The sequence below is a fragment of the Silene latifolia genome, chromosome 8, assembly GCF_048544455.1.
Source record: "Silene latifolia isolate original U9 population chromosome 8, ASM4854445v1, whole genome shotgun sequence".
NCBI lineage: Eukaryota > Viridiplantae > Streptophyta > Magnoliopsida > Caryophyllales > Caryophyllaceae > Silene > Silene latifolia.
Window position 1 is genome coordinate 44,551,322 of NC_133533.1, and position 23,787 is coordinate 44,575,108.

General features: G+C 39.8%; 1 protein-coding gene and 1 long non-coding RNA gene across 2 annotated transcripts; both read right to left on the reverse strand.

The window, feature by feature from the left end:
• Positions 1 to 4,677: 4,677 nt before the first annotated feature.
• On the reverse strand, positions 4,678 to 12,461 carry LOC141595108 (uncharacterized). Its single transcript, XM_074415082.1, has 8 exons — positions 12,435 to 12,461; positions 12,206 to 12,317; positions 12,049 to 12,116; positions 11,067 to 12,006; positions 8,068 to 10,958; positions 5,551 to 5,703; positions 4,866 to 5,130; positions 4,678 to 4,784 (listed from the first exon to the last, which is right to left on the reverse strand). The coding sequence occupies exons 1-8, from the start codon at positions 12,459 to 12,461 to the stop codon at positions 4,678 to 4,680; spliced, it is 4,563 nt and encodes a 1,520-aa protein (XP_074271183.1).
• A 9,838-nt stretch (positions 12,462 to 22,299) lies between these two features.
• Positions 22,300 to 23,353, reverse strand: LOC141594316 (uncharacterized). The gene is made up of 3 exons (XR_012522118.1): positions 23,273 to 23,353; positions 23,036 to 23,105; positions 22,300 to 22,345 (listed from the first exon to the last, which is right to left on the reverse strand). It is a non-coding gene; the product is annotated as an uncharacterized LOC141594316 (long non-coding RNA).
• Between the last annotated feature and the right edge of the window lie 434 nt (positions 23,354 to 23,787).

Consider the following 23,787-nt stretch of genomic DNA (forward strand, 5'->3'; position numbering starts at 1 on the left):
AATACCTATAGCCTTCTCGTGTGATTGACATAGGACCACATACATCCGTGTGTATGAGCCCTAATAGGTCAGCAGCGCGCATTCCAACACCTTTGAAGGAAATCCGAGTCATCTTACCGATGAGACATGATTCACACGTGCCAAATGATTGAAAATCAAAGGCCGAGATAGCTCCATGTTTGATGAGCTGTTTTACGCGTTTCTCATTAATGTGTCCCATACGGCAGTGCTATAGATACGTTTGATCTTTGTCACCAACCTTTAACTTTTTATTCATTACGTGTAATATTTCCGTGGTCTGATCTAAAACATAAATTCCGTTCATGGAGACTGCCTTGCCAAAAATCATATCGTGTAATGAGAAAATGCATTTATTATTCTCTATTACAAATGAAAATTCAAGCTTGTAAAGTGCAGAAACTGAAATAATGTTTTGGAAAGACTGGGTACATAATAAGCGATTATATAAAAATAACTCAAATCCGCTTGATAGCTGGATCACATATGTTCCCCTCGAGACGGCGACCATTTGTGCTCCATTCCCGACACGCAGTCCACCTCACCCTTTACGAGGGGTTCGATGTTTCGGAGCCCCCGCACATGATTACACAGATGAGAACCACAACCAGTATCAAGTACCCAAGTTCCGTAACTTGCGTGGTTAATCTCAATCATATGAATAAAAGTAGAAGAGGATGAAGACATACCAACAGGTTTAACGCGACCTGCCTTAATGTCCTCATGGTAAACAGGACATGTACGCCTCCAATGCCCAGTCTTGTGGCAATGATGACATTCCATGTTTTCATGCTTGCTCTTTTTCGCGCCTGATGAGTTGCTCGACTCACCAGGACCACTCTTACCTGATCCCGACTTCTTAAACTTCGGTTTGCCTACTGCTAGGCCTGGCTGAACTTTGCCCTTACCCTTGCCTTTGTTTGACACAACGAGAACATCCTGTTTCATGCTCCCACTGAACTTCATGTCCTTCTCGGTCTGTGCGAGAAGGGAGTGCAATTCATGGGGAGTTTTCTTCAAATCATTCATATAGTAATTCGCTCTAAAGAGCGCAAAACCATCGTGGAGTGAATGAAGCATGCGGTCGATCACAATGTTCTCGCTGATCTTACAATCAAAGGTCTCCAGTTTCTCGACATTCTCAATCATGCTGAGAATGTGTGGGCTAACCGGTTGGCCCTTCTGGAGTCTCGCATCAAAGAAGCGAGTGGTATGCTCATAGGTCACGATTCTCGGTGCTTTCGAGAATTCCTTAGTGAGCGTGGTGAAAATCTTGTTTGCACCTTGGGCTATGAAGCGTTTCTGCAAATTGGGTTCCATTGCAAAAATGAGTACGTTTTTAACCGCACCCGCTTCCAAGGCGAAATCGTTATACTTGTCGATCTCGTTAATTCCGGCCGTGGGGCCTGGGTTTGACGGCATGGGCTCAAGCGGAAATTTGAGCTTCCGTCAGCGCGGCGGCGGCATTCCGTAATCTTGCCTCCCGATCCAGCGATTTGATCCATCATTCTTGATCGTGTAGACGATTCATCGATTCATGAAGATCCGAAGCCAGGACTCACGGTCCAATGTGGCACTTGGCATTGGGTCGTTCAAATGACCAGCCATTATGTTATAAGCAGTTTAATAATTCGTGTTCTACACTGAAAAAGAAAGAAAAACAAAAACGAAATAAGCAACTCATCGAGGTGATTTAAGTCTATTTAAAATTAATTTTAACATGTAGACTCAATGCACTTGCATAATTGATCTCCCTCAAGAATGATACAAGTGATCCCAAGACTCAATTTCTATAAATTGATAAGCCAACTGTTTAGCTGATTCTTCCGGAAGAACTCTTGGTCGATAGATTTCCGTAAATCCTATCTATAGTCCACCATAGTCACGGGATCGTTTAGTGACCATAGTGTTGAGATAAAATAGGTCAATCGGTTCCAACTTACCCGACGTAGAAGGGGTCATAGTATGCCTACCGACGAAGAAGGGATTCATTGGAGTTTGACCTATAAAGACCGTTCTCAATTTTGGTTTATACGAGGAAGATCCCATCAACTTAATTATAATTCATTTTAAGTGAACGAATAACTAGCGTCTGCGTGAATGAATCAATTTAGGTGATGGCTTAAAATCGTGTGACATGAGAATGTCAATGAAAACTAACTCGTGACCTCTATATGCGTCAGTTTTCATGCAATGATTAGGTGGTTTGGTTTTTAGGCGGAATATGATGCATATTATCGTTACAAAAAAAATAAATAAATGAATGCGATACGTAAATAAAACTTCCTAGTGTGGCCTATCCTAGTAAAATAAAACATAAAACAACTTTGGAATCCACCGTTGGACCCGAGAAGCTTGTCTTGATGTTCCATCTTGATCCATGTAGCGGGAGTGAGCATCCGGTCTCCATCTTTGGTCTTCTCAAAAATTACAATTAAAATTTACAAATATAAACCTATTTACATTCTAAATAAAAACTGTAATTAAAAGAAATAAAAATGGAGATACGAGATCTCATAATACAACCAAGACCGTGTTCCATCATTACGGTAACACGTTCTACTAAGGCCACACTAAGTTACAACCGTTTGCAAAATAAATAAATACGTAATAAAAGGCATTCAAAACATTCAAAATTAACGATAAATAAAATGCATAAACTAAATTAAATTTATTCGTGACATAATTCCGTAATTATGTTAAATTTTTATCCAAACCACCAAAGATAATTAAAATTACATGACAAAACCGCTTTAGTCAAGTTAATTTTAATCCGAGATAATCCGTTACAATAAATCGTTTTAAAGTAACTTTATTTTACGTGGGTGAACCGTTTCACTAATCAAGCGAGAGCATAAAAAACGTTTTATGCTATAAAGGCCGAAAAAAACAAAAATTTTTTTTTTTTTTTTTTTTTTCTCTTCTGTACTGCTGTACGTGAACAGTACCAGTGGCCAAAAATTTTTTTTTTTTTTTTTTTAAATCGGCTGAAAAGCCGAGAGCCTCTAAAGGCCAAAAAAAAAAAATTAAACGGCTAAAATGAGATCAAACAAGTGATCAAACAACAAAACGATTTGTAAAAACTCAATTGCAATTTAATCTAATCCGGATTAAAACAAAATTACAATTGACATGATCTTCACATATTGTTGTGATTATCGTTTAAAACAACAATTCGCAAAGAACAAATCGAAAACAAAATAGAAAATCGTCATCAAAGCAACCGTGTAAACTGGACACGATTCCCAATGAACAAAACAGGCCGAAAAAGATTGAACCAGCCGAGACAAAAAAAAAAAAGATGCCTCACGAAAATTTTATGCAAAATTTTGATTCATCTTTAACATATTGAAATGAATATCGATTTCAAAACAATATGCAAAGATCAAAATTGAAACAAAACAAACCAACCATCACCGTGTAAACAAGACACGGATCCCAAGGCACAAAGCAACAAAAAAAAGCGCAGCAAAAACAAAAATTCTGCCGAGTAAAAAAAAATTTTGAGCCGTGACATTTTTTTTTTTTTTTTTTTTTTAACCAAAAATCATCGATTCAACAATCGTTTGATGAAAAACACATATAAAAATTTACGTGGCCTCGCTCTGATACCACTTGTGGGTTAATATCCGTATACTACCCTTTAATTGTAGGATTATAACGCAAATATCATATGTAATTTATAGTCATAAAACGAAAATAACAAGGAAACGATAAAGATTAGAAATCAACCTCGGGTCCTTTGTAGTGCGGCGTAAAGAACAGAAATCAACAGAGATTTCCTCCTAATTGAAACACCCAAGACCGTCTGAGATTATGCCCTTGTGCTAGAAGAGAATTCTCTAATTGCCTTGCAATATTGAGAGAATTGTATTGTGAGTTTTTCTTAGATGAGAGATCCAAATTTTGAGAGGCAAGCTATATCTCAAAAACCCTAATGTCTTCACAAATGAATTAGCATTAGGTTAACAAAAGAGAGAGAGCTCTCTTTTGTCTATGGTTCGGCCGTGAGCCCTTTTGGAGAGAGTGGGCTTTCCACTTTCTCTTATTTTTAACTCATGGTACGACCCGAAATGTGCTAAATGTATATGACACGGTTTTAGTTATAAATCGTCATCGGTTATCGGTTATTAAAGCATCAACTAATAATACGGATTAGTTGAAACATTAATACATGTCCGACAAAGACGATATTGTATAATTACATTCAATATACATTTAATTAAATATAAAACGCTTATATTCAATTTACGAATTAACTGCTTAATTCGCCTTAGCCATTATTATTTAATCCGTATTAAATAAAATATCTCAACATCACATTTTGACTAATTATTAGTCAAATAACTCGGACTAACTGGTTAGTCAATTTTGGCATCTACATGACTGTATTTTCATACCGTCACATCTCTCAAACGTATCCTATAGGTGTGACTTTTAGGGACCAGTTGATCACCGCCATCAGTATGACAATAACGTCAAACTTATCTAGCAAGCCAACCGTTATTGATAAACGTGGATCAACTGATAATAATACCAAAAGTATGCCCTTTGATCCTTTTAGAGATTTATAAGTCCTTGCACTAACTGTTAAGGACACCAACCCCAACACTAAGGTGGGATAAGAGTTCTACCGATTAAAGGAATATTATGAAAAGATTACCCGTGGTCAGTGATGATCATTTCTCTGACATTGTTCTTACGACCTTGTTTAGTGGTTACCTCCCGCGCAAGCGGTTCCACATATAGTAGTGTTCCAATCACATCTGAAAGGTTCATTACTCAAATGAATGCAAATGTACTATTAAAGAAGCGTACGTGACCGACTGCTCATAAATAAATTTTACCAAATATGTCGTATTGCGTGGCCGTCTTTGGTACTTGAGAGACACATAGGTATTCTGGCAGGCATGCCTCCGGTGTAGATAGTGGGTGAATGAATGTCTGACGGCCAAAACCTATTGTGTACGGCAGTTCAGTTGGATCCCGTCTATACTGTTCTGGCAATGGTCTAATGGGAGCATTCGCAATCTCATAAACCCCATTAGAGACAAGGGCGTCTACGTGCCCCGACACTTGATCCCCAAACAATGTGCCCCGCATTTTATTCCCCTGCAGACGTTGGCCTTTTAGTTAGCCAGCACATATAAGTAAACATATATGGGGTAATTTATGGAAGATATTCCAAAACAAATTAGCCGTACAAATACAGGATTAGCGCCATGTTCATAGGACGTGTTTAAGAGCGCAAATATATGTCATGTTACATTAAACACACACTTTCAGTTTTTCCGTCATAGAAAACCAAATAACAGAACGCCTTAAAACAGTAGTTAAAACGCAGGTCTTTAAAACATAATAAATCAGCAATTAAGGTTGTGTTAACACATAAAAGAAAATAATCAAAATAAACATGCCATATACGCGTATCTAGCACACCATCTACCAAAGGTAACACTGATTGTTAGTAAAAGTTGTGTAGTAAATCGACATATTTAAAAAAGCACGGTCTTAGTATTGAAAAGTTCTTGCCTTATCATCCTGCAGAACCACGGTTTGGTACAGAACATCTCTTGCAGACCTTTGGGGCTTCCCCTTCTGAACAACCTTGACTTTCACCTTATAATTCGTGCTGTTACTGTTGAGAGAGTCTAAGTACACCCTACCGTCTGCCATAATATTCCCCTGTTCAATAGTTAACATAAAATATGTAAGAATGGTATTCTCAAATAATAGCACAATAAACTCCAATGCACTCCTTCCTGTCTATACCTTCCAGACTATTATTTTGTTTTGTTTAAATTGCCAAGTGAACATTCTGAAACCTTTAAGGGAACTGCAGTTCAGATGACAACTATAGTTGCGATATTGACCACATAAACTTGAATCATTACTATAATGTACTATTATTACCACAATTACATTGGATTAAGTAACAAGTACTTTTCTATTGTCGGCATGTCCTTCCAAACACGCCTGACATTTCATAATTTGCATTCATTAATGGGGATGCTAGAAATTTGTTTTCTTTGATTAACATAAGAAGTGCATCCATAAAGTTAACCAATGCAAAGTGAGTGTAAACATTTGAAGAACTCAACTACTGTAACATACAAGTATCTCTGTTTAATCACAATTGAAACTTAGTAACATTCAATACACTAACGCCATTAAATTCTAGTATCATTTATACTCTGACGGATTTGCCAGAATATGTTTGGAATCTAAATGTGGAAATAATATAAGGAGAGGTTAATAGTTTGAAGAGCATACCTAGAATATACCACCGTGTTAGGAAACTGGTATAGCAGTGAAGCCTATCTGCAAATTTCCCAAACTTGCTCTGCAAAATAAGGTGTTTGATCTTTTTTTCTGGAGGGAACAATTGAGAAGTGGTCAGTTGTACAACTTTTTTTTTTTTTTTGGGAACATAGGGTATGGCTTGTACTGTAGGGAGTACATAAAGTAGAGTTGTGACAATAGACTATTGAGTGTATTAATTTTTTTTGTTTTTTTGTATAGTGTTTTGCATGTGCTTTTAACTATAGGGTATGGCTCATATTCAAAATAATGATGAAATTTAGGATGAGTTATCAAATTTTCCAGCCTCGTAGAAGCTATTTTTTGTTTTTCCTGTTTGTGTATTAATTTATGGCCGAAATAACCTCTATCACAACGCAACAGTAATATTCTTATTATTCAACTATTCAAACTTCTTATCCATATACTCCCTCTGTCCCGGTCATTTGTTGTTCTTTTCCATTTTAAGGTGTCTCAGTCATTTGTTGTATTTTCTATTTTAAGATTGAATCTGATGAGTAATTTGATCAATCATCCTAAATTTGTTTAGCTTGTTATTTAGTAATTGGCCTTTTATATTTTTGTTTTTTGTCTTTGTGCCAAAATCAAAGGACAACAATTCTGAATTTGCTATTGTTCACATGGCCTAGCCTTTCTTCTAAGAAGTTTAGTACAGGCAATTTCCTAGGGCATAAGTGTTTTTTGTTTTTTTATTTGTGTATTTAGTTCGCTTTTCCTATTATTTGCCAGTTGTTGCTCGGGTTTGTTGCTGTTCTTCCAGTGACTATTACTTAAGGAGTTTGGTTCCGGGGGACTTGCGGATTTACTAAGACAGAAGTAAGTGGATTGGGTTAGATACGGTACGAGATTATCCATCGTTTGTTTGGCGTGCTAGCAACCCCGCCTAAAAAAAAGTATCCTCAATAAGCTAGTTGAATATCAACACTTGGTAGAAAATCTAAAACATTCGAAGGAGAACTAAACAAACTTTGTAAAATAGTTTGTAGCACAGAGTTGATGCGTTACGGTGCAATTAGGCGGGCACCGGTGACGACTGTTGGACGTGGGAAATGAAGCAGACCTGGCCTTATGTCGCCATCTTGTCTGTATACTGCATGGCCACCACATAGCGTGCAGCTAAGAAAATTGGACATCATAGTCGCCACGCCTAGTCTTCTTTAACCTACAAAGGTCGTAGCCCCAACCACATATTAGGTGCGATTTATTATAATCTCTGGAGTATGGAAATTGAGAATGTGAAGGCATAAGAAGTGATTAATATTTGTTTACCTAGAACTGATAACTTTGCTAGATAATTTCAGCAAGAGTAAGTGCATCGTAAGACACTACGTTTTTAATAAATGTTGGCGGAACTGACTCTGGGCCTGGAGTTGCAAAGACAGTTACTTGACTTGCTTTCCTAGCTCTAGATAGTGCGACATAAAGTTGGCCGTGAGAGAAGCATGGTCACGGTAGGTACACAGCAACCTGGCTTAAAGTTTGTCCTTGACATTTGTTTACCGTCATTGCAAAGCTGAGCTTTAAAGGAAACTGGTTCCTTTGAAATTGAAATGGATAGTTAGTTGACGGACCTGGCCGAAGCTTGATACGGGGTATGAACACGTGGTCCCCTGTATGCTGGCTGGTCATGATTACACATTCAATCGAGTTTGGCAAGAATCGCTTGCAAACCAGGCGGGTGCCATTGCATAAACCAAATGATGGTTGGAGATTCCGGATCAAAATTACCGGACAGTTTTCCTTGAGAACAAGCTCGTGGGGACTCATTCCACCAGGGTTCAGCTTGTTGATGAACTCAGCTGGGTATACTGCACAGTTGTCATCTAACATTGTGTCATGGCTTGTGTAGGTTACAGGTTGGCCTGGGAATTTGTCAATGAGTACGCTGTTGATGGCATCTACATCGTCATTCAATGGTGTTAGCACCGCCCGGTTTGAAAAAATGCTTGAATCCAATGTGGTGTTATTGTCGAGTTCTGGAAATGCGAATGACGCCAGGTCATTGATTGGGTTTGCATTACTCGCCTCCAATGTCTTCACAAGTCCAGCAGGAAGTTCAATATATTCATGCTCTTTGGTCTGCAGTTGTCCATTGCCCAGTGAAAGCAAAAAAAGCGCAAATTCAGGGTCAGTCTGAGCACGGATGTTTTCAGTCAGTCTGAATTTGATTAGCTGCGGCCAAAGAGGGGAACTCACCAAACTGGCTTCGACGACTTCTCTTTGGGATTTTCTGGGCAATATTGGTAGCGTTTGCCGGAAATCTCCCCCGAAGACTACAACTTTACCCCCAAATAATTGTTCCGGGTTACACAAATCCCTAAGGAGAAGGTCAAGAGACTCGATATTCTGGCGCTTGGACATCGAGGCCTCGTCCCATATTATCAAGCTTGTAGCTATAATCAATGCAGCCAGGCTACTCTGCTTCGGAACGTCACATGCTAGCGAGACCTCACATTCAAGAGGGATCTTGAACCGTGAATGGGTTGTCCTCCCAGAAGGAATGTTTGCAGCCGCAATGCCTGACGATGCTGTTGGCAGAACGATCAACCCCATAAGACGTACTTCAGCGTAGAGCGCGTTGTATAGGAACGTTTTACCAGTGCCACCTGGGCCGTCTACGAAGAACGCGCCAGGTTTCCCCCCCTGGACATGTTCCATAATTGTTGTGAACGCTTCTCTTTGGGCGGTATTAAGTTGTGCCTTACACAATTTACAGTCGTCAGGAATTGGTGCGTCAAGTGCATCAACTATATCTCTGGTACGTCTTAACTCATCATCGATGCATGTATCTAGGTGGTCTAAACCAAATGCTGCCATGTTTTTTCCCATTGCTTCCATGTACCGCTCCACTGCCCTTGCTGTCATTTGGCATATTTTTTGGGGCTGGTTTGGGTATCTGTGACTAAAGTCTTCTGACAATGACGCATAATGTTTTTCCCATAGCAAACATGGATCTTTTGGATGTGAAAAAATGAGCAGGGTCGAAAATAGGCGCCTAAGTGCTGCAGGCATTTGTACTGCACACGCCTCCGCCATGCACAAATCAGCTGCGTCTTCCTCTTCTAGGAGACCATGCCGCAAGGCTGCATCTTGGAATGTTGCACACATGTATCCTTTAACAGTCTTTAAAGCCTCAAAGGACGTAGGCCCACGGATGTGCAGGAGTAGTAGCCTGAGGAAGAATCTCTCGCCTTCAGCTGGTGCCACAAAAACAAGCCTGCCAATGACGACAACCTTGTTTCTGCGTTCTTCCCAAGTTCTAGTCCCGCTGTCCCATCGAAAGTGTTCTGTAAATTCGCCATATAAGAGTTTCGGGCAGCCTTTAGTCGCACTTTTCCTGAAAAACTCAGTAAGTGGAGTGCGTGCTTTCTTTTCATCGGCGATAATATTTGCCAAGTTATCAGTAGGCCTTAGGCGTATCGTTTGCATGTTGGGTAGATGCACTTGGAGGGGCATTACTGGTGGGTGGGTCTCAAATAGATCGAAACCAAAGATCCGCCATGCTGCTTCACAGGGAGATACCCATCTCCCTGACTGAAATTGTGAAATTTCATCGATAGTTTTAGGTTCATCACTATCCGTGACACTGAAAGAGATTTTGTCGTGGCCTTTGTATATATACTTGTATAGATACTTAACTGCATGCATTGTTGAACATACTTCAACATTCAAGTGGCAGTCGAAAAGAGCAAGTAAGTACGGGTTATAAGGGATGACCCATCTGTTATCCAGTTTGTGTTTCCGAATCAGGGTTGTGTCACCCGTGTCCCGCCTTCTATACTCCGGGTACCCAGCAATATTGGTTGTAGTGGCAGTTGAAAAAGATTTCGGATATTCATATTTGCACTTATCAGGAGTCTTTGCATGCTTCATACACGAGCATTTTGGATTTAACTTGCCACACGGGCCATGCATCATGTGTTTAAGTACAGTCTTGCGTAAGGCAGGAGTGGTCGTGCTTGGAATTTCAGCACACACAAACTTGTCGAAATCAGCTGGGCATTTCAGCCTATATCCATCCTTAAGTATTATGAGGAAATGAACATGAGGTAAGCCTCTTTTCTGGAATTCAACAACATACACATAAGCAGCCACCTCTCCAAAGATGTGTTTCTCAACAATTTGTTTCTTAAGGGCTAGGAGTTTGGCCCAGAAAACTCTAGCCACCAAATCTGGACGGTTTTGCGCCTCCTCTCCTGGAGCTAGTTGGTCTTTAATTTCAGGCCAGCCAGCGTTGCACGTCATTGTGATAAAGAGATCAGGTTTCCCAAATCTGTGTACCAGGGCCATTGAATTAAGATACCTCTTTTTCATGTCTCGAGGACCACCCAAAAAAGTTGGAGGCAAAATGACCCGTTTCCCTACTTTTGTTGCACGACATTCTCCATTTCCAACAGTGTCAATAATTCCTTGGTATAATTCTGCTCTTATTGTCTCTTGATTGTTTCTGAAATAATCGAGCCTTGTGTTCTCAATCTTAACGTACATGTCAACTATGTATTGTTGGAGACACCGACCGCCTCTTAACAGCATATTTCCAGGGCGATTCTGTAACTTGTAGCTGTAATATTGGCGGCATGATATAACCTTATCCTTAGGACCATAACCTTGTTCTGCACCTGTTCACAAAATGTTTACGACATATTAGCTATGTACGTATGTGGGCATGCTGCACTGTAAATTAGACTATGCATAGTTACTTAAACAATGCTCCTATGCTCACATACGGCATAATTCATCTTCTAACAGGCCTTCAACTGTGTGTGCCAGTTGTAAGGGATTCCTGGCAGGCGGTCTATTTACTGCTCCTTCACACACACTTGTATTGATCTTCCGTAGGCCCTGTACCCATCCGCACTCGCCAGACGGGAATAGCAATGGGTATTGTAAGGGATCATAACAGCCGTAATAGTGCATAATTCTGTGTGCCTGGTTATCTTTTGCAGTAACAGTTATGTGTGGAGTGGTGGATTCGCTTGAGGACGAATTGTCACTCCAAATAACAGCTACCTCATCTGACGTGGGTGCATTATACACCCGTTGATCAAGTATGGTGTTTCTGTTTAATAGTATCTGGGTATTCTCGTTTACGGGTAATTCTCTTAGAGATCTGAAAAATCGTGCATAAGGATTTTTCTCGGTAATTTGCATTAGGATGTTAACTATATCCGGCCTCACCTCTGGGAAGCAACCTGCTCTGTTCAATGCTTCATGCTGGCCATCATAGAAGTAGAGTTGCAGGTATTTTGGCCGACCGTCGTTTGGAAGCAATGTGGGGATGTGATGATACATCTGACCATGGAGTTGAAAAACATAAATGCCGTTACAGGTGGTTGCTTTAAAGGTTCCGCCTATGGAGCTGAATGCAAAGAGGTTGTTGTACATCCTTGCAAACGTTCGGAAATGTACTGCGTCCTCATCAGGAGAAGTATAAAGTCTAACCAGCTCTAGAGGGTATTCATTTGTTGGCAATTGAATAGCCCCATCAGCACAGCAGGAGAAAGCCGTTTCATATGCAAACTTTTTGGCTCGGCATTTAGTACAAGCTTGAGTTCCTGGCAGCTTGAGTGGTTCTATAGGCAATGGATTGCCAACATGTGCCAGCGGTAAGCCTGTTAATCCCGCATGCTCAAGCTGTTGAGTTTTTGGGTTTGTTGTGTATAAGAACTATTAAACGGTACATTATTTTAGAGCGTTAATAGAACATACGTAATCGGTTGGCTTGGGCTTTCTGCCTCTTACTGGGCCGCCGTTGTGGCGGGGTCTCAAGTTTGTTGCTGCAAGAGATAGCAAGGGTTAACCTGTAACAATAAATTTAAAGTCTAAAGGCACTTAGGGTTCAGTCTATACCTAGCTTTGTGACTACCAGCCTGTAGGAATGTTTCTCGTGCACGTTTTGCGCGCATAACTGCTACAGGTGGTTGACCTCCTGGCGTGCAAATCTCAGCTGGCAGGCAGGCCTGCGCAGGGATTAGGACCTGTGTTAATAGTAGTGTTATTATGGTTCAATATAAAGGTTTTTCTCAATACAATTAGATAGTTTTGGTGGTGGGTGCATGTGTATGTGGGTTGGGGGATTGGGGGTGTAGGTATACCTGCAAACATTCCAGACACCCATCCATTAAGCGTCGTGCGATTAGAGTGACACATCAAGCTCTCAAAGCTAGGTATTAAAGAAACTGTCTTTCAGGTACAACTGTCTTTTAGTTTGCTCTAATGGTCAAATAGCAGACCGGGAGAATAGGCATAGTGGCGTAACTACGACTGACACCCAAACTATAAATGCAGAATGCATTCTGTGAAATGCAACATATATACAAGGAACACAACACATAACAGTTACCGAGTTTAGCTGCATCAACCACAACCTTCCTTAACAAAGAAACCTCAGGGAGAATGTTTTTTCTGTTAACCTAACCAGCTATAGGTAGTTAATGTTACTAACCTATTTTTTATTTCCTGGTTTTAGAGTAACCTCTAACTTGTAAAGCGACCATGTTTTTTTTTTTTTTTTTTTGGTGTTTGTTTTGTTCGGTGAGGGGAGCTTAAAGCAGCCCAGGCCGCATTTGTAGCCACTATACTTGGATGGTTCATTGAGTTATTTGTATTTTTTTTTCCTTTTGTAGTTGCACTCCTCGACCTGCTCTGTGTTTAGGTTTAATTCGTAGCGGTTGTCGTGTTTTCATTGTGTCTTTTCAGCGGTTCTGTGCCTTTTTTTGTGGCCAAGGGTGCTTTAATAAATGGTATTCAGGAACAAATATACCAGGTGACTTGTACACAGTAATCAGGGTCAAACAGAATTTATTTTTAAACAAGAGTAGTACATCGAGTACTGGTAAGACATACTGCCCTAAACACAGTACACTAACTAACCCTAACGGCCAAAATACATAAAGCAAGGCACAATCTTATAGTGCCATCATGTTATAGTCTACATAAAGCAAAAACAAGTAGTAAACTACACTAACATCCGGAACAACGGCCGATGTCAAAACCAAACATTTTGCAGACTTCAACCCCTTTCTCTCATGCTATTTCTAACATAGCATGCAATTATCCTTTTTTGAAACGGTCGAACATCTCTTCCACATGTTTAGAAACTCTAAAGTACCGGGGGGTTTTGCTTTTGCAGGTCGGACATGGGATTTGTGTTCGCAGGTTGAACACAGTTTCAGTTTTTTAGGAGGTGGAGGCGGGCCATTAGGTGGAGGGATCTGGAAAGCTTTGGCGCGTGGAGTTGTGGCTCCTTCCTCAAGGAGTACGCATGATGGCTCAAACTCTTCTTCTATGCCTGTTAGCCTTGCCTTTGAAGCAAGATAGGTTTCTCGCTCTAGTGCACAGTCGAGAATGAAACGATTAGTGGCGGGAGTATCATAGTTTGCATCTATGATCTCAATGTTAAGTATTGGGGTAACATATTCAATTACTTTCTGAGCTGCATCATGTTTTGCAATTTCGGGAAATTTGAAACAGTCACTCACTATATCCTTTTTTCCACTAATCACGCCAGGAAGGGACACGGTAATAAATGCAGTGTATCGTTCTTGAGCATGGCGTAGGGATTGCAATGTGGTGCAGTGAATGGGGAATTTCTCGGTCAGGTGGCGTAGCAGTGTTACGTAGTCAAGGGTTACCACCTTCTTTGGACCTGGTGAGACTACCTGAAGTTCCTCATTCAGTGGGAGCTTTGTATTGCCCTTCATAAGGCCCTCTAACTCTAAACGTTTCAAACTTTAGAGGCCACCAATCCTCTGAGACATTAGCCTCTTGGTGTGGGTGAAGTCCTTGACAGTTACATTGTACTTGACCATCAGATCGCGTACAGCCTGCATAGCTGCGTGCTCACACGACTCCTCAGGCGTCAAGGCTGGGCCGCCAGTGTATATGTAGGCAACTGGTGCACCCTCTTGGCAGACTGTAAGGTACACGCTATTATTGCTTGTGCCCACATAACGATATTCAGGGCTTGAGAAAGCTAGGCATTCTGCTACCTGTTCTAGCAAGGGTTGAAACGGGACCACAACTTGTATGGGTCCAGGACCTATGACCTGTGAATTTATTAGTTCACTTCAAAGTAATTTGATTTTTCCATTTTTATTTTTTGTACAACTATAAAGTTCAAAATACAAAGTTAACAAACAGGTTATTGTGTGGAACAATTTGGTGCTCAAACGCAAATGGGGTATATAACATTCTCTTAGCTGTGGGTCTGCAGTCAAGCATTGTGCCGATTTCCTTTTTTTTTTTTTAGTTCTGGAACAATACAGTGACATTATTCTTGAACGCGCGGTATGAATGACCACCGTGACAAAGTTCAGATTTTATTCCGGGTGCACATTTGAGTGGAAATCCTACAAGCCGAAATCAAGTGTAGTGTTCCAGTAGATTAAACTGGCCTGTTTGGGCACATATTATGAACCTTCTTAAACTCTAAGTACAAGTTAATTTAATACTACAGTTCACAGACAAGAGGGTTCAAGCAAATCAATTTAGATTGCGGCTTTCATGCAGCCGTAACTATTAAGATTCTTACATTCTTAGTTAGACGTTAAGCACGCTACACACATAAACGCGTAGACAAGTTTGTGCAGTTTTCAGATGTCTTTCTCTGTTATGTATTGCTTTCAGACATTCTACAAGTAACAGATAATGCAGGCTATAAAGGCTTTTAACACACAACAGATAACACGAGGACACACTCAACTTATAAGGAAACTATAATATGCACAGCAAATAACACGAAGACACACAGAAATGTTACTTTAACTGCAGGATATCAAGTCTTTTTCAAGTATTCAGGAGTGCATATGTTAATCTGTATATATTGATTAATGCAAAGCAAAGAATGAGATTTAATCACATAGGTATAACACACCTTTGGTGAGGCAGAGGAAGAGCTAGGTGTGTGCCCAGCAATGCTGTCGAAGCTCCCTTGCATCTTGTTAATTTCTACCCAATTGTTCAAGAGTATTAGTACACAAAATAATTGAAAGGCTAGGCATCCATATTTATACACATATATATCTATAAAAAGTACAATATAATATTAGGCATAGAATGTAAATCACAATGTTGTTTTTTTAAAAAAGGAAAAAAATGTAAAACTCTTTTTTTATGTTTGCAAAATACAGGTTAACATGGAATAGATGTGTTTAATAGTTTCATTTTGATTCGGGACTATTGATACAAATTGCGTACATGTCCGCTAATCTGTGGTGTTGCTTTAAACACGAGACTTGTCCAGGATACTACCGCATATAGATGTACAATGCATTGGCACATGAAAATTTGCAACTAATAATAGGGTACAATAAAGCATGTATTTTAAGCGCGCGAAAACAATTATTTAACTTGGGGCGGGGATGAGAACAGTTTGACCCGTATGATCGTTTAAGATCATAGCAGACCTTTTTTTTTTCAGTGACAATTTACACTTGTAGACGGAATCAGTGCAGAAAGGACCAATTTTGCCTACTCAAGATTGCTTGTAACATTGTATAAGAACACCCTACTTAATAGATGTTATGAAATCATGGGCGATTTGAGTTGCTAGTACTTGTTAGGCTTTAAAGTAAAATGGCCTATTATGTCTTATCAATTGCATTATTTGCACTCTTGTTTAATGGAAAGACAAGCTATTGTTTGGAACCCATTCTTTTCTTACTCAATTCAGGGGTTTGTACCACTGTAGTGTACTGTTGGTGTGTATGTAGTTGGTGTGCATGTAGTTGTAATGTAATGACCATGGTACTTTCTTTCCTTTCATTGTTTAGTGCTGTGTGTCATCTAGTTCTAATGTAATTTCTATGGTACTTGTATTCCTGAACTCGGGCGTCCTTTTTGGGGATGTGTTTTCCCTTTTTTTCAGCAATTATTTACTGTCCTCTATTTCTGTGTTTTTTTTTTTTTTTTAGATTTACTTAATTGTCGGGTTGTGCCTGAAAGCTAGGTCGGAGAAGCAGTTATATTGTTGTGGCCAATACCGTCTTGTCTCGGTTGCAAGACGGTGCGGCGATATTACTATCAGGAGTTGTAGTTAGGTGGTCTATCAGCAACGTAGAGCCAGAGGTAAAGTTATGCAAACCTTGTGAAGTCGACACACAAATGAGATATGTCTAGAGTATATTTGAAAAAAAAATAATAGACGTAAACAAACATAATAGCAATAATAGTATTAGTGATAATTGAGTTAAAACAAAATAAAAATAGTAATAGTCTTAATGGTGATGACGATAATATTAAGAATAATAATAATAATAATAATAATAATAATAATAATAATAATAATAAAAAAAATAAGAATAATAAAAATAATAATAACAATAATAAATAGTCATAATAATAATAATAATAATAATAATAATAATAATAATAATAGTAAGATTAATAATAAGTTAAATTTAAATAATAATAATAATAATAATAATAATAATAATAATAATAATAGTAATAATAATAATAATAGCGTAAATAACAACACCCATAATAATAGCAATTTTTTTTTCCTTTTGTTAATATTAATAGTACTAAGAAGACTAATAGTAATTAACTTAAGCATGGTAAAAAGTAAATTAATAATACTGATTATTATAGTAATAATAGTAATAATAAGAAATACAACAATAACGATAATGATAATAATATTATCCATAGTAGTAGTAATAGCAAAACTAATAATATCGCAACTTGCCCACCATTTAGAATGGATAGTCCGCAAGCACTTTTTAGGTGTTGTACGACAGTCGGATGTACTTGCACACACGCTAGTAAGGGAAAACCCACCGTACTTGGTAGTTTAGTGAGGCTAGAGGCACTATGCACGTATTGGGTTGTGGGGGCGGGGATGTTTGTTAGGCTCTGCAGTCACGTTGCCGGATTGATACTAATAATCCACTTTTGGAGTTGATAATAAACACGCCAAACTTCTAAGGTACGTAGTTCGGGCTCTGTTGATGGGTGGGGATTAAGGGAGGAATATAGCCTATCATTTGGTACTGTACGCTGACTACCGAAGTAGTAACGTAGCCAGGACGATATCAGAAGTTTTCCATCCCCGCCAAAAAAACATTTTAGGGAGGGGTTGTGAGGCACATCAAGTTCAGAAGCGGGAATGTTGGAATGTAAAGCGAAATTTATCGCTCCTTGCGGCAAATGCTATGTCTAGAGAACCATGGCTTTAAAAAGCCATGTATAAACGGAGTCACCATGGTTTTGTGGTGAATTTAAATAAACAGTTTAACTTTGGCAGTGGTGCACTATATGCAGCAAACACAGGTATGCGGGTGTACTGTGTGCAGGGCAAGGTTCATGCACGGCAGCAAAGTTCCTGGTTTTCCATAAACGAAAGTTTGGAATGATGCAAAAACACAGAGACAATGCAAGAGGTGTACGTTAAAGCTAATGGAGTTGCCATCCTTTAAGAAGTTTCACATAGTGCATTTGCCTAAACCAGCATACATGTTAAATACAATGCAATTAGATCCACAAAATCCAATTATGACAAACTCAGGAACGCACATAGTAGCAGGCGCGCACAAAAATAAATGGGCCGTAATATCGTAAGGCACCACGCTCCGGCACCATTCAGTCAGCAGAAACTATAGCAAGAACAAATGCAGTAATAAAGAGTGATAAATAGGCAGGCAAGTTATGAACAACATAAAACCACAATATTTATAGAACGATAGCACACAAGGGTTCCTGACAGTGCACAAAATATTAGGCCTTAGATTCCAGGTTAAGCCTACGGGGAATCTGAAGACAACAACCACCACACCATAATTTACAACTGTCACCAGCACAGCTAAACAACCAAAATAAAGGACACTGTGCTCTAGAAAGCACGACGGACCAAAATGTTAGAACGCGGGAAACTAAAGTTCTGAGGACAAAATAGACACTTCTAGCACAGGGTTCCTACGCGCCGCTAACACCACAGAATAATTTACATATGCCATAAGAAGACCTTAGACTTCAAATTCTAAAACATACTATTACTTATATTAGATGACCAATATTAGAGTACTCGACCACCACCAGCAAGCATTTGTTAAGAATCTAACAATCGGAATCATAGTACCCCTCACTACCTGATTCTTCAGTAGCCCACCCATATAAGTCCTCTCTGTCCTCCATCTCTTCCTCACTTGACCACCCATTTTCTAGTTGGCGATGAAACTCAGATTTATCCCCATCATTAGCAAAAGCCGTACACACGCAGTACATTTGGACCACCTTATGTCCACGTTGAGCTGTGATTAGACCCTCAACATTTTCTGTCACTAATTGCCTGTTATAATCAACAAGCACCTTCGATGTTTTGGTACCCACAAGAAACAACCTAGCCCACGCCTTACAAACCTCAGCCACATTCCGTTTATCAGGCTGATCCAGTCGATCAAATACATTTGACATAACCTCCCTCAAACCAAGTGCTGGATGGTGGGGTGTATCACCGTACTCTGATACAGCTTTCTCAACAACAACTTTGGTGAAGACCTCTTTGCAATTGATTTGACCTGCCTTCCATCCAATGTAGCCTGCAATGAACAGGGCTTTGTCACTTTCATCTAGGTAGAAAGGGCGTGTGCATGTATAAGGCTCCATATGAAGAAGATGTTGTGGTGGTAGGAATTTATGAGTTTTAGAGATGGTTTTATCAGGGTTATGGTGTTGGCAGTTTGGAAAATGGGTAATGGGTGGGGGTGTTATTTATATAATAGAGTAGGGGACAACCTCATTTATTGCTAATCATGTCAAGGAGTTACTTATGACATCATGCAAGGAATAACAGCAGCCTGAACAGTAGTGTCTTTTCATTTCCTTAGATTTCCCGGACGTTATGCTTTCCTACCCTGATAATCCTTTTATATTTTGGAGTCCGTGCCTTTTTTTTTTTTTTTGTTATCTAATTATGGACCTATTAATAGCCAAGACAGTTTAATCGTCCTCTTTAATTTGGTCATACTTGCAACGGACGAGCATTGATTGATCGTAACTTGCTAGTGTAATTATGTTCGCTAACCCGTTGTGGCGTTTTTTTTTGGGGACTCAAAAACAACTTAAATGTTTACTGCTGGTGTTACGTAATGGAACATGGTATTTAGTGCACTGTTGCAGAGGTGTGGAAAATTACCGGTTCAAAGCTGGCGCGTTTTTCGACCCCCTTGTTTGTAGGACACTGTTCCGTGTACTCTCTCACTGCAAGAGCCACACAAAAAACGATTCGCCGCGTTTAATTGATCAGTACAAATGTAATAATTCGGTTCATTTTCCTCGTGTGCTTGTTCGTTTTATTCCCTTTTTATTTGGATTGATACTGAAGTGGCGGTACTTTTTTTTCAAATTCGACTAATATTAGGCCACATGTCGATGCGCTTATGGTCGTCTGGCGTAGCATAAAGCGTACAGGCAACTGCATGGCCACTACACATAGCATACAAGAACTGCGTGTACTTCAAACTGGAAAAGGCCGTACTGCTGACCCTGAAGCTTGCAGGACGGCGATTGCTTTCTCAGGTGTTTCTAATGGCCTGCCGTGGTTGGCAGCATTTTGCTAAAGTACACGTGGAGCGGCGTAAGAGCGAAAGGCGCTTAAATTTATATTCATAAACATATATATTTACACTTACATACATAGTCATTACTAAATAGTCCTCCCCAAGACTAACAGCCAACAGAAAAGTACCCTTTCTTTTTGGCTTCATTTTTTCTTTTCTCGTCTTTGTTTTTGGGTTTTTAGATTGGGGGTGGCTTGCCTGTGCTTACGAAACCTACGAACCCTGTACTACTTTTCTTTGTTGTCCTTTTGGTTATCTGTTTAAAAGGTGGTTCCATATTCAAACAAAACGAGAACCGGACACATATATGTGTGTGGTGGTTATTGTTCTTCGGTTTGCGTGTGTGGTAACAACACAAATACTGGCAAGGGGGGGAGATGCAAAGCTAGGCAAATACAGGTTTGTATACTTACTGTCGCGCAAAGATTTAGCCCCGCAGGCGTATAAGTGCAATGGCCTACAGTGTTCTTCCTGGATGCGGAGCAACATTTCCATTTGAGAATATCTGCGCAACACTGAAGAGGTAAACTTTGGGAACAGGATTTTAACAACTTTTTTCTTCACTTTAAAGGTTAAGCCAATCAAATGAACATCGCACAAATGTAGGCGTGACTAACATGTATGAGCATCCACGACTTCTTGGCCTTTGGTGCAGTTCACTCCAGAAAGTGCGCAACACAGCGTGCCATACTGAACTCTCCTCCAAACCTAAGATACACAAAAGCAAAACGAATTATTTGTGGGTCACTTTTGGAGAAGTGAAGCAAATGAATCCAACACTGCAGTTTATGGGGCTAGTGACTTAAGTTAGGGATTGTGCAGCTGCCCTAAGGTAAGTAAGCAAGTAGTTTGGGATCGTGGCAGTACGTGAGTGAACGAAGAATAGTGTTTCAATGTAATATCCACGACAATTTCATAATTTAAATGTTCTTTTGACCCCGTGCGAGCACTTCATATTTCAAAACACGAAGAGTAACAAAATTCAGAAATTTCCCGTGGTGTATTTGTGTGAACATCAACTGGCCTCTTTCACCTTTAAGTACACACGCGAGAATAAGCAAACTGTTCTGGTGAAGATACGAGTGACATGCAAGTTGTAGAGTTTTAGGGGAAATAAGAGGCACTTAAGGGAAACTAAATTGCTTGAACTCTTTCTTATTACTTGGTGTTTGAGCAGCCAGCGGCCAATCTCCCGTCCCGACTCACGTTAATAAGACCACATATTGCAAACATAATTTAGATTATTAAAGGCGTGGTCAGATGATATTACTAACAGTCCGCTCTAAACAGGAGCCAATTCTGACAGCCAACAGCAGGCCATAAGCAACACAAGTAAATTATTGTATTTTTTAAAGAGACCACAGTTAAGAACGAGCAGAATCAGTACCTAAATATCCTAGACCAAAACCCTAATTAACCCAGTTAGAACACAAGAACATCCTCAAAAACCCTGCAAATTCCAGATCTAACCAAAACATATGGCTCAAGATTAAACCCAACACCCTCACTTTAACTAACCTAACGGAAAGTGGTAACCAGCTAGACACTTAGCGGTACCCCCAGAGGCCCTGGAGGCTCTACACAGACAAAAGCAAAATGTCAAACACAAATGCTCCACCAATGGCCCGGGAATATTCAGAGGTTACCTAAGGCCACCAACATTAAGCACGCAAATAGGCAAATTAGCAGCAAAGAAATTTTTCCGAACATGAAACAATTTAAGAAAGGTGTTCATAAGCCGCCTGCGAAAATAAGTAAACTGAAGGTACCTCAAAGGAAGAGGAGTTTGAGAATCACCAAACACAAGGCGCGAGGCTACCAACACCCTTCAAGTACAACAGGAGACACAATTCAGAATTCACAGTAACCATGGTTAAAATACGATAAGGAATATTGGCTGCACTGCTAAGAATTTACTGTACCAAGGAAGGAAAATCGACTGTAAAATTCTAACCAAAGAAAGAAAAGCCGATAAAGAAAAAGAAGCAACCCCCAAAAAAGGAAACTGGAAGTCATAGCTTATACCCTAATTGAATCCCAAATATCAGTAGACGACAGTACTCCTAGTTCATTTGTAAATAAAGCATCAAAATGAGAACTGCCCACGTAATCAAGTAACCCTATCAACAACCCACCACGAGCATTGGGTTTAGATATAACATTTTAACGCACCTAATAGCCCAAACTAAACCAGCAACAAAGCCACTGTTGTTACTGATAAGAACCATCTTGACGAAGTAAAACAAACTTTAGGCTTAGGACAGAAAGCAGGTGCGCTTAAACTACTGGAGGCTTCCAGAAATAACAGTGAACCGAACGATAGTCCTGCACGACATAAAATATTAATACATCAGGAAGTAGTTACAGCAAAACATAAATCAACGAGGGCAAGCGTAAATCACCTTCAAGGGGAGCCACGCTGAAACCTGACCTCCTAAAGGCGGGCTCTGGGAAATTGCCAACGAGCATAAAAAGCACATTAGTGATGGAATACAGTAAACACAGGTCTAATCAAAAAAACAAATGTTGGCGGAACCGCTAATAACCTTTAAGATGAGGCCGCAGTCAAAAGCAGGTAAGCTCGTGTTCAAGAATCCAAGCATAGCTTGTGGCTTCCTAGTAATCCACGGCACATTAAAATAAAAGTGAGTAAAAAAAAGGTGGTTCCTTTAAAAACAAATTATGCACACAACAAACGAATCAACGTGGACTATGAATTGAAAGGTCCCAGTACACATGGAACTCACTCGTGCAAGCAAATAGATAAATCATATGATAAAATACCTTTTCTAAACCTGGAACGAAAACAATAACAAAGGAAGGCTCGACGAAGTAGAGCTAGGATAAAAACCACCCATCAAAAAAAGCGAGCCAACTACTGGAGGATCCCGGAAACAACAGTAACCCGAACGATAGCCCTGCACCACAGTAATATTAATACATCAGGAAGTAGTTACAGCAAAACAGAAATAAAAAGGGCAAGCGTAAAACACCTTCAAGGGGAGCAACGCTGAAAGCTGACCTGCTAAAGGCAGGCCCTGGGAAATTGCCAACGAGCATAAAAAGCACATTAGTGATGGGGTACAGTCAACACAGGTTAAAACCCCAAAAAAATTGTTGCCAGAAACGCTAATAACCTTTAAGATGAGGGCGCGGTCAAAAGCAGGGAAGCTCGTGTTCAAGAATCCAGGCATAGCTTGTGGCCTCCTAGTATCCCCGGCACATTCAAATAAAAGTGAGAAAAAAAAAGGTGGTTTTCTGAAAACCAAATAATGCACAGAACGAACGAATCAACATGGACTATGAATTGAAAGGTCCCAGTACACACGGAACTCACTCGTGCAAGCAAATAGAAAAATCATATGATAATATACCTTTTCTAAACTTGGAACGGAAACAATAACAAAGGAAGGCGCCACCAAGTAGAGTTAGGACAATAACCACCCATAAAAAAACGAGCCTGAAACCAGCACACACCCCAACAGAAACGCACATTCACCCGAAACAACCGCCAACAACATTTTACAGGAACCTACACCAAAGGAATCTGCTATATCCAACCCACAGGCCAACCCCAGGTGGTCACACCTGCAGAATTCAAACCACACTAATCATTACAAATCTAAAAAAAAAAAAAACAACCCACAATGAAATAAAAAGGCACAAATCAACATGGTAAGTGAAATGAAATGGACAAATAAACAACTAACTTGATGTTCTGTCAAAATTAGTACACAATTGTCAACAACCCCCATACAAACAGATGAATAATTACAGACCACATCTACAGCGATCAAGAGCAATAAAAAACAACTGTTGAGCCAAAGCAACATCACAGGAACAACCCGAATTCACTGGGCACACAAACCATTAAACGAACAAATTAAAC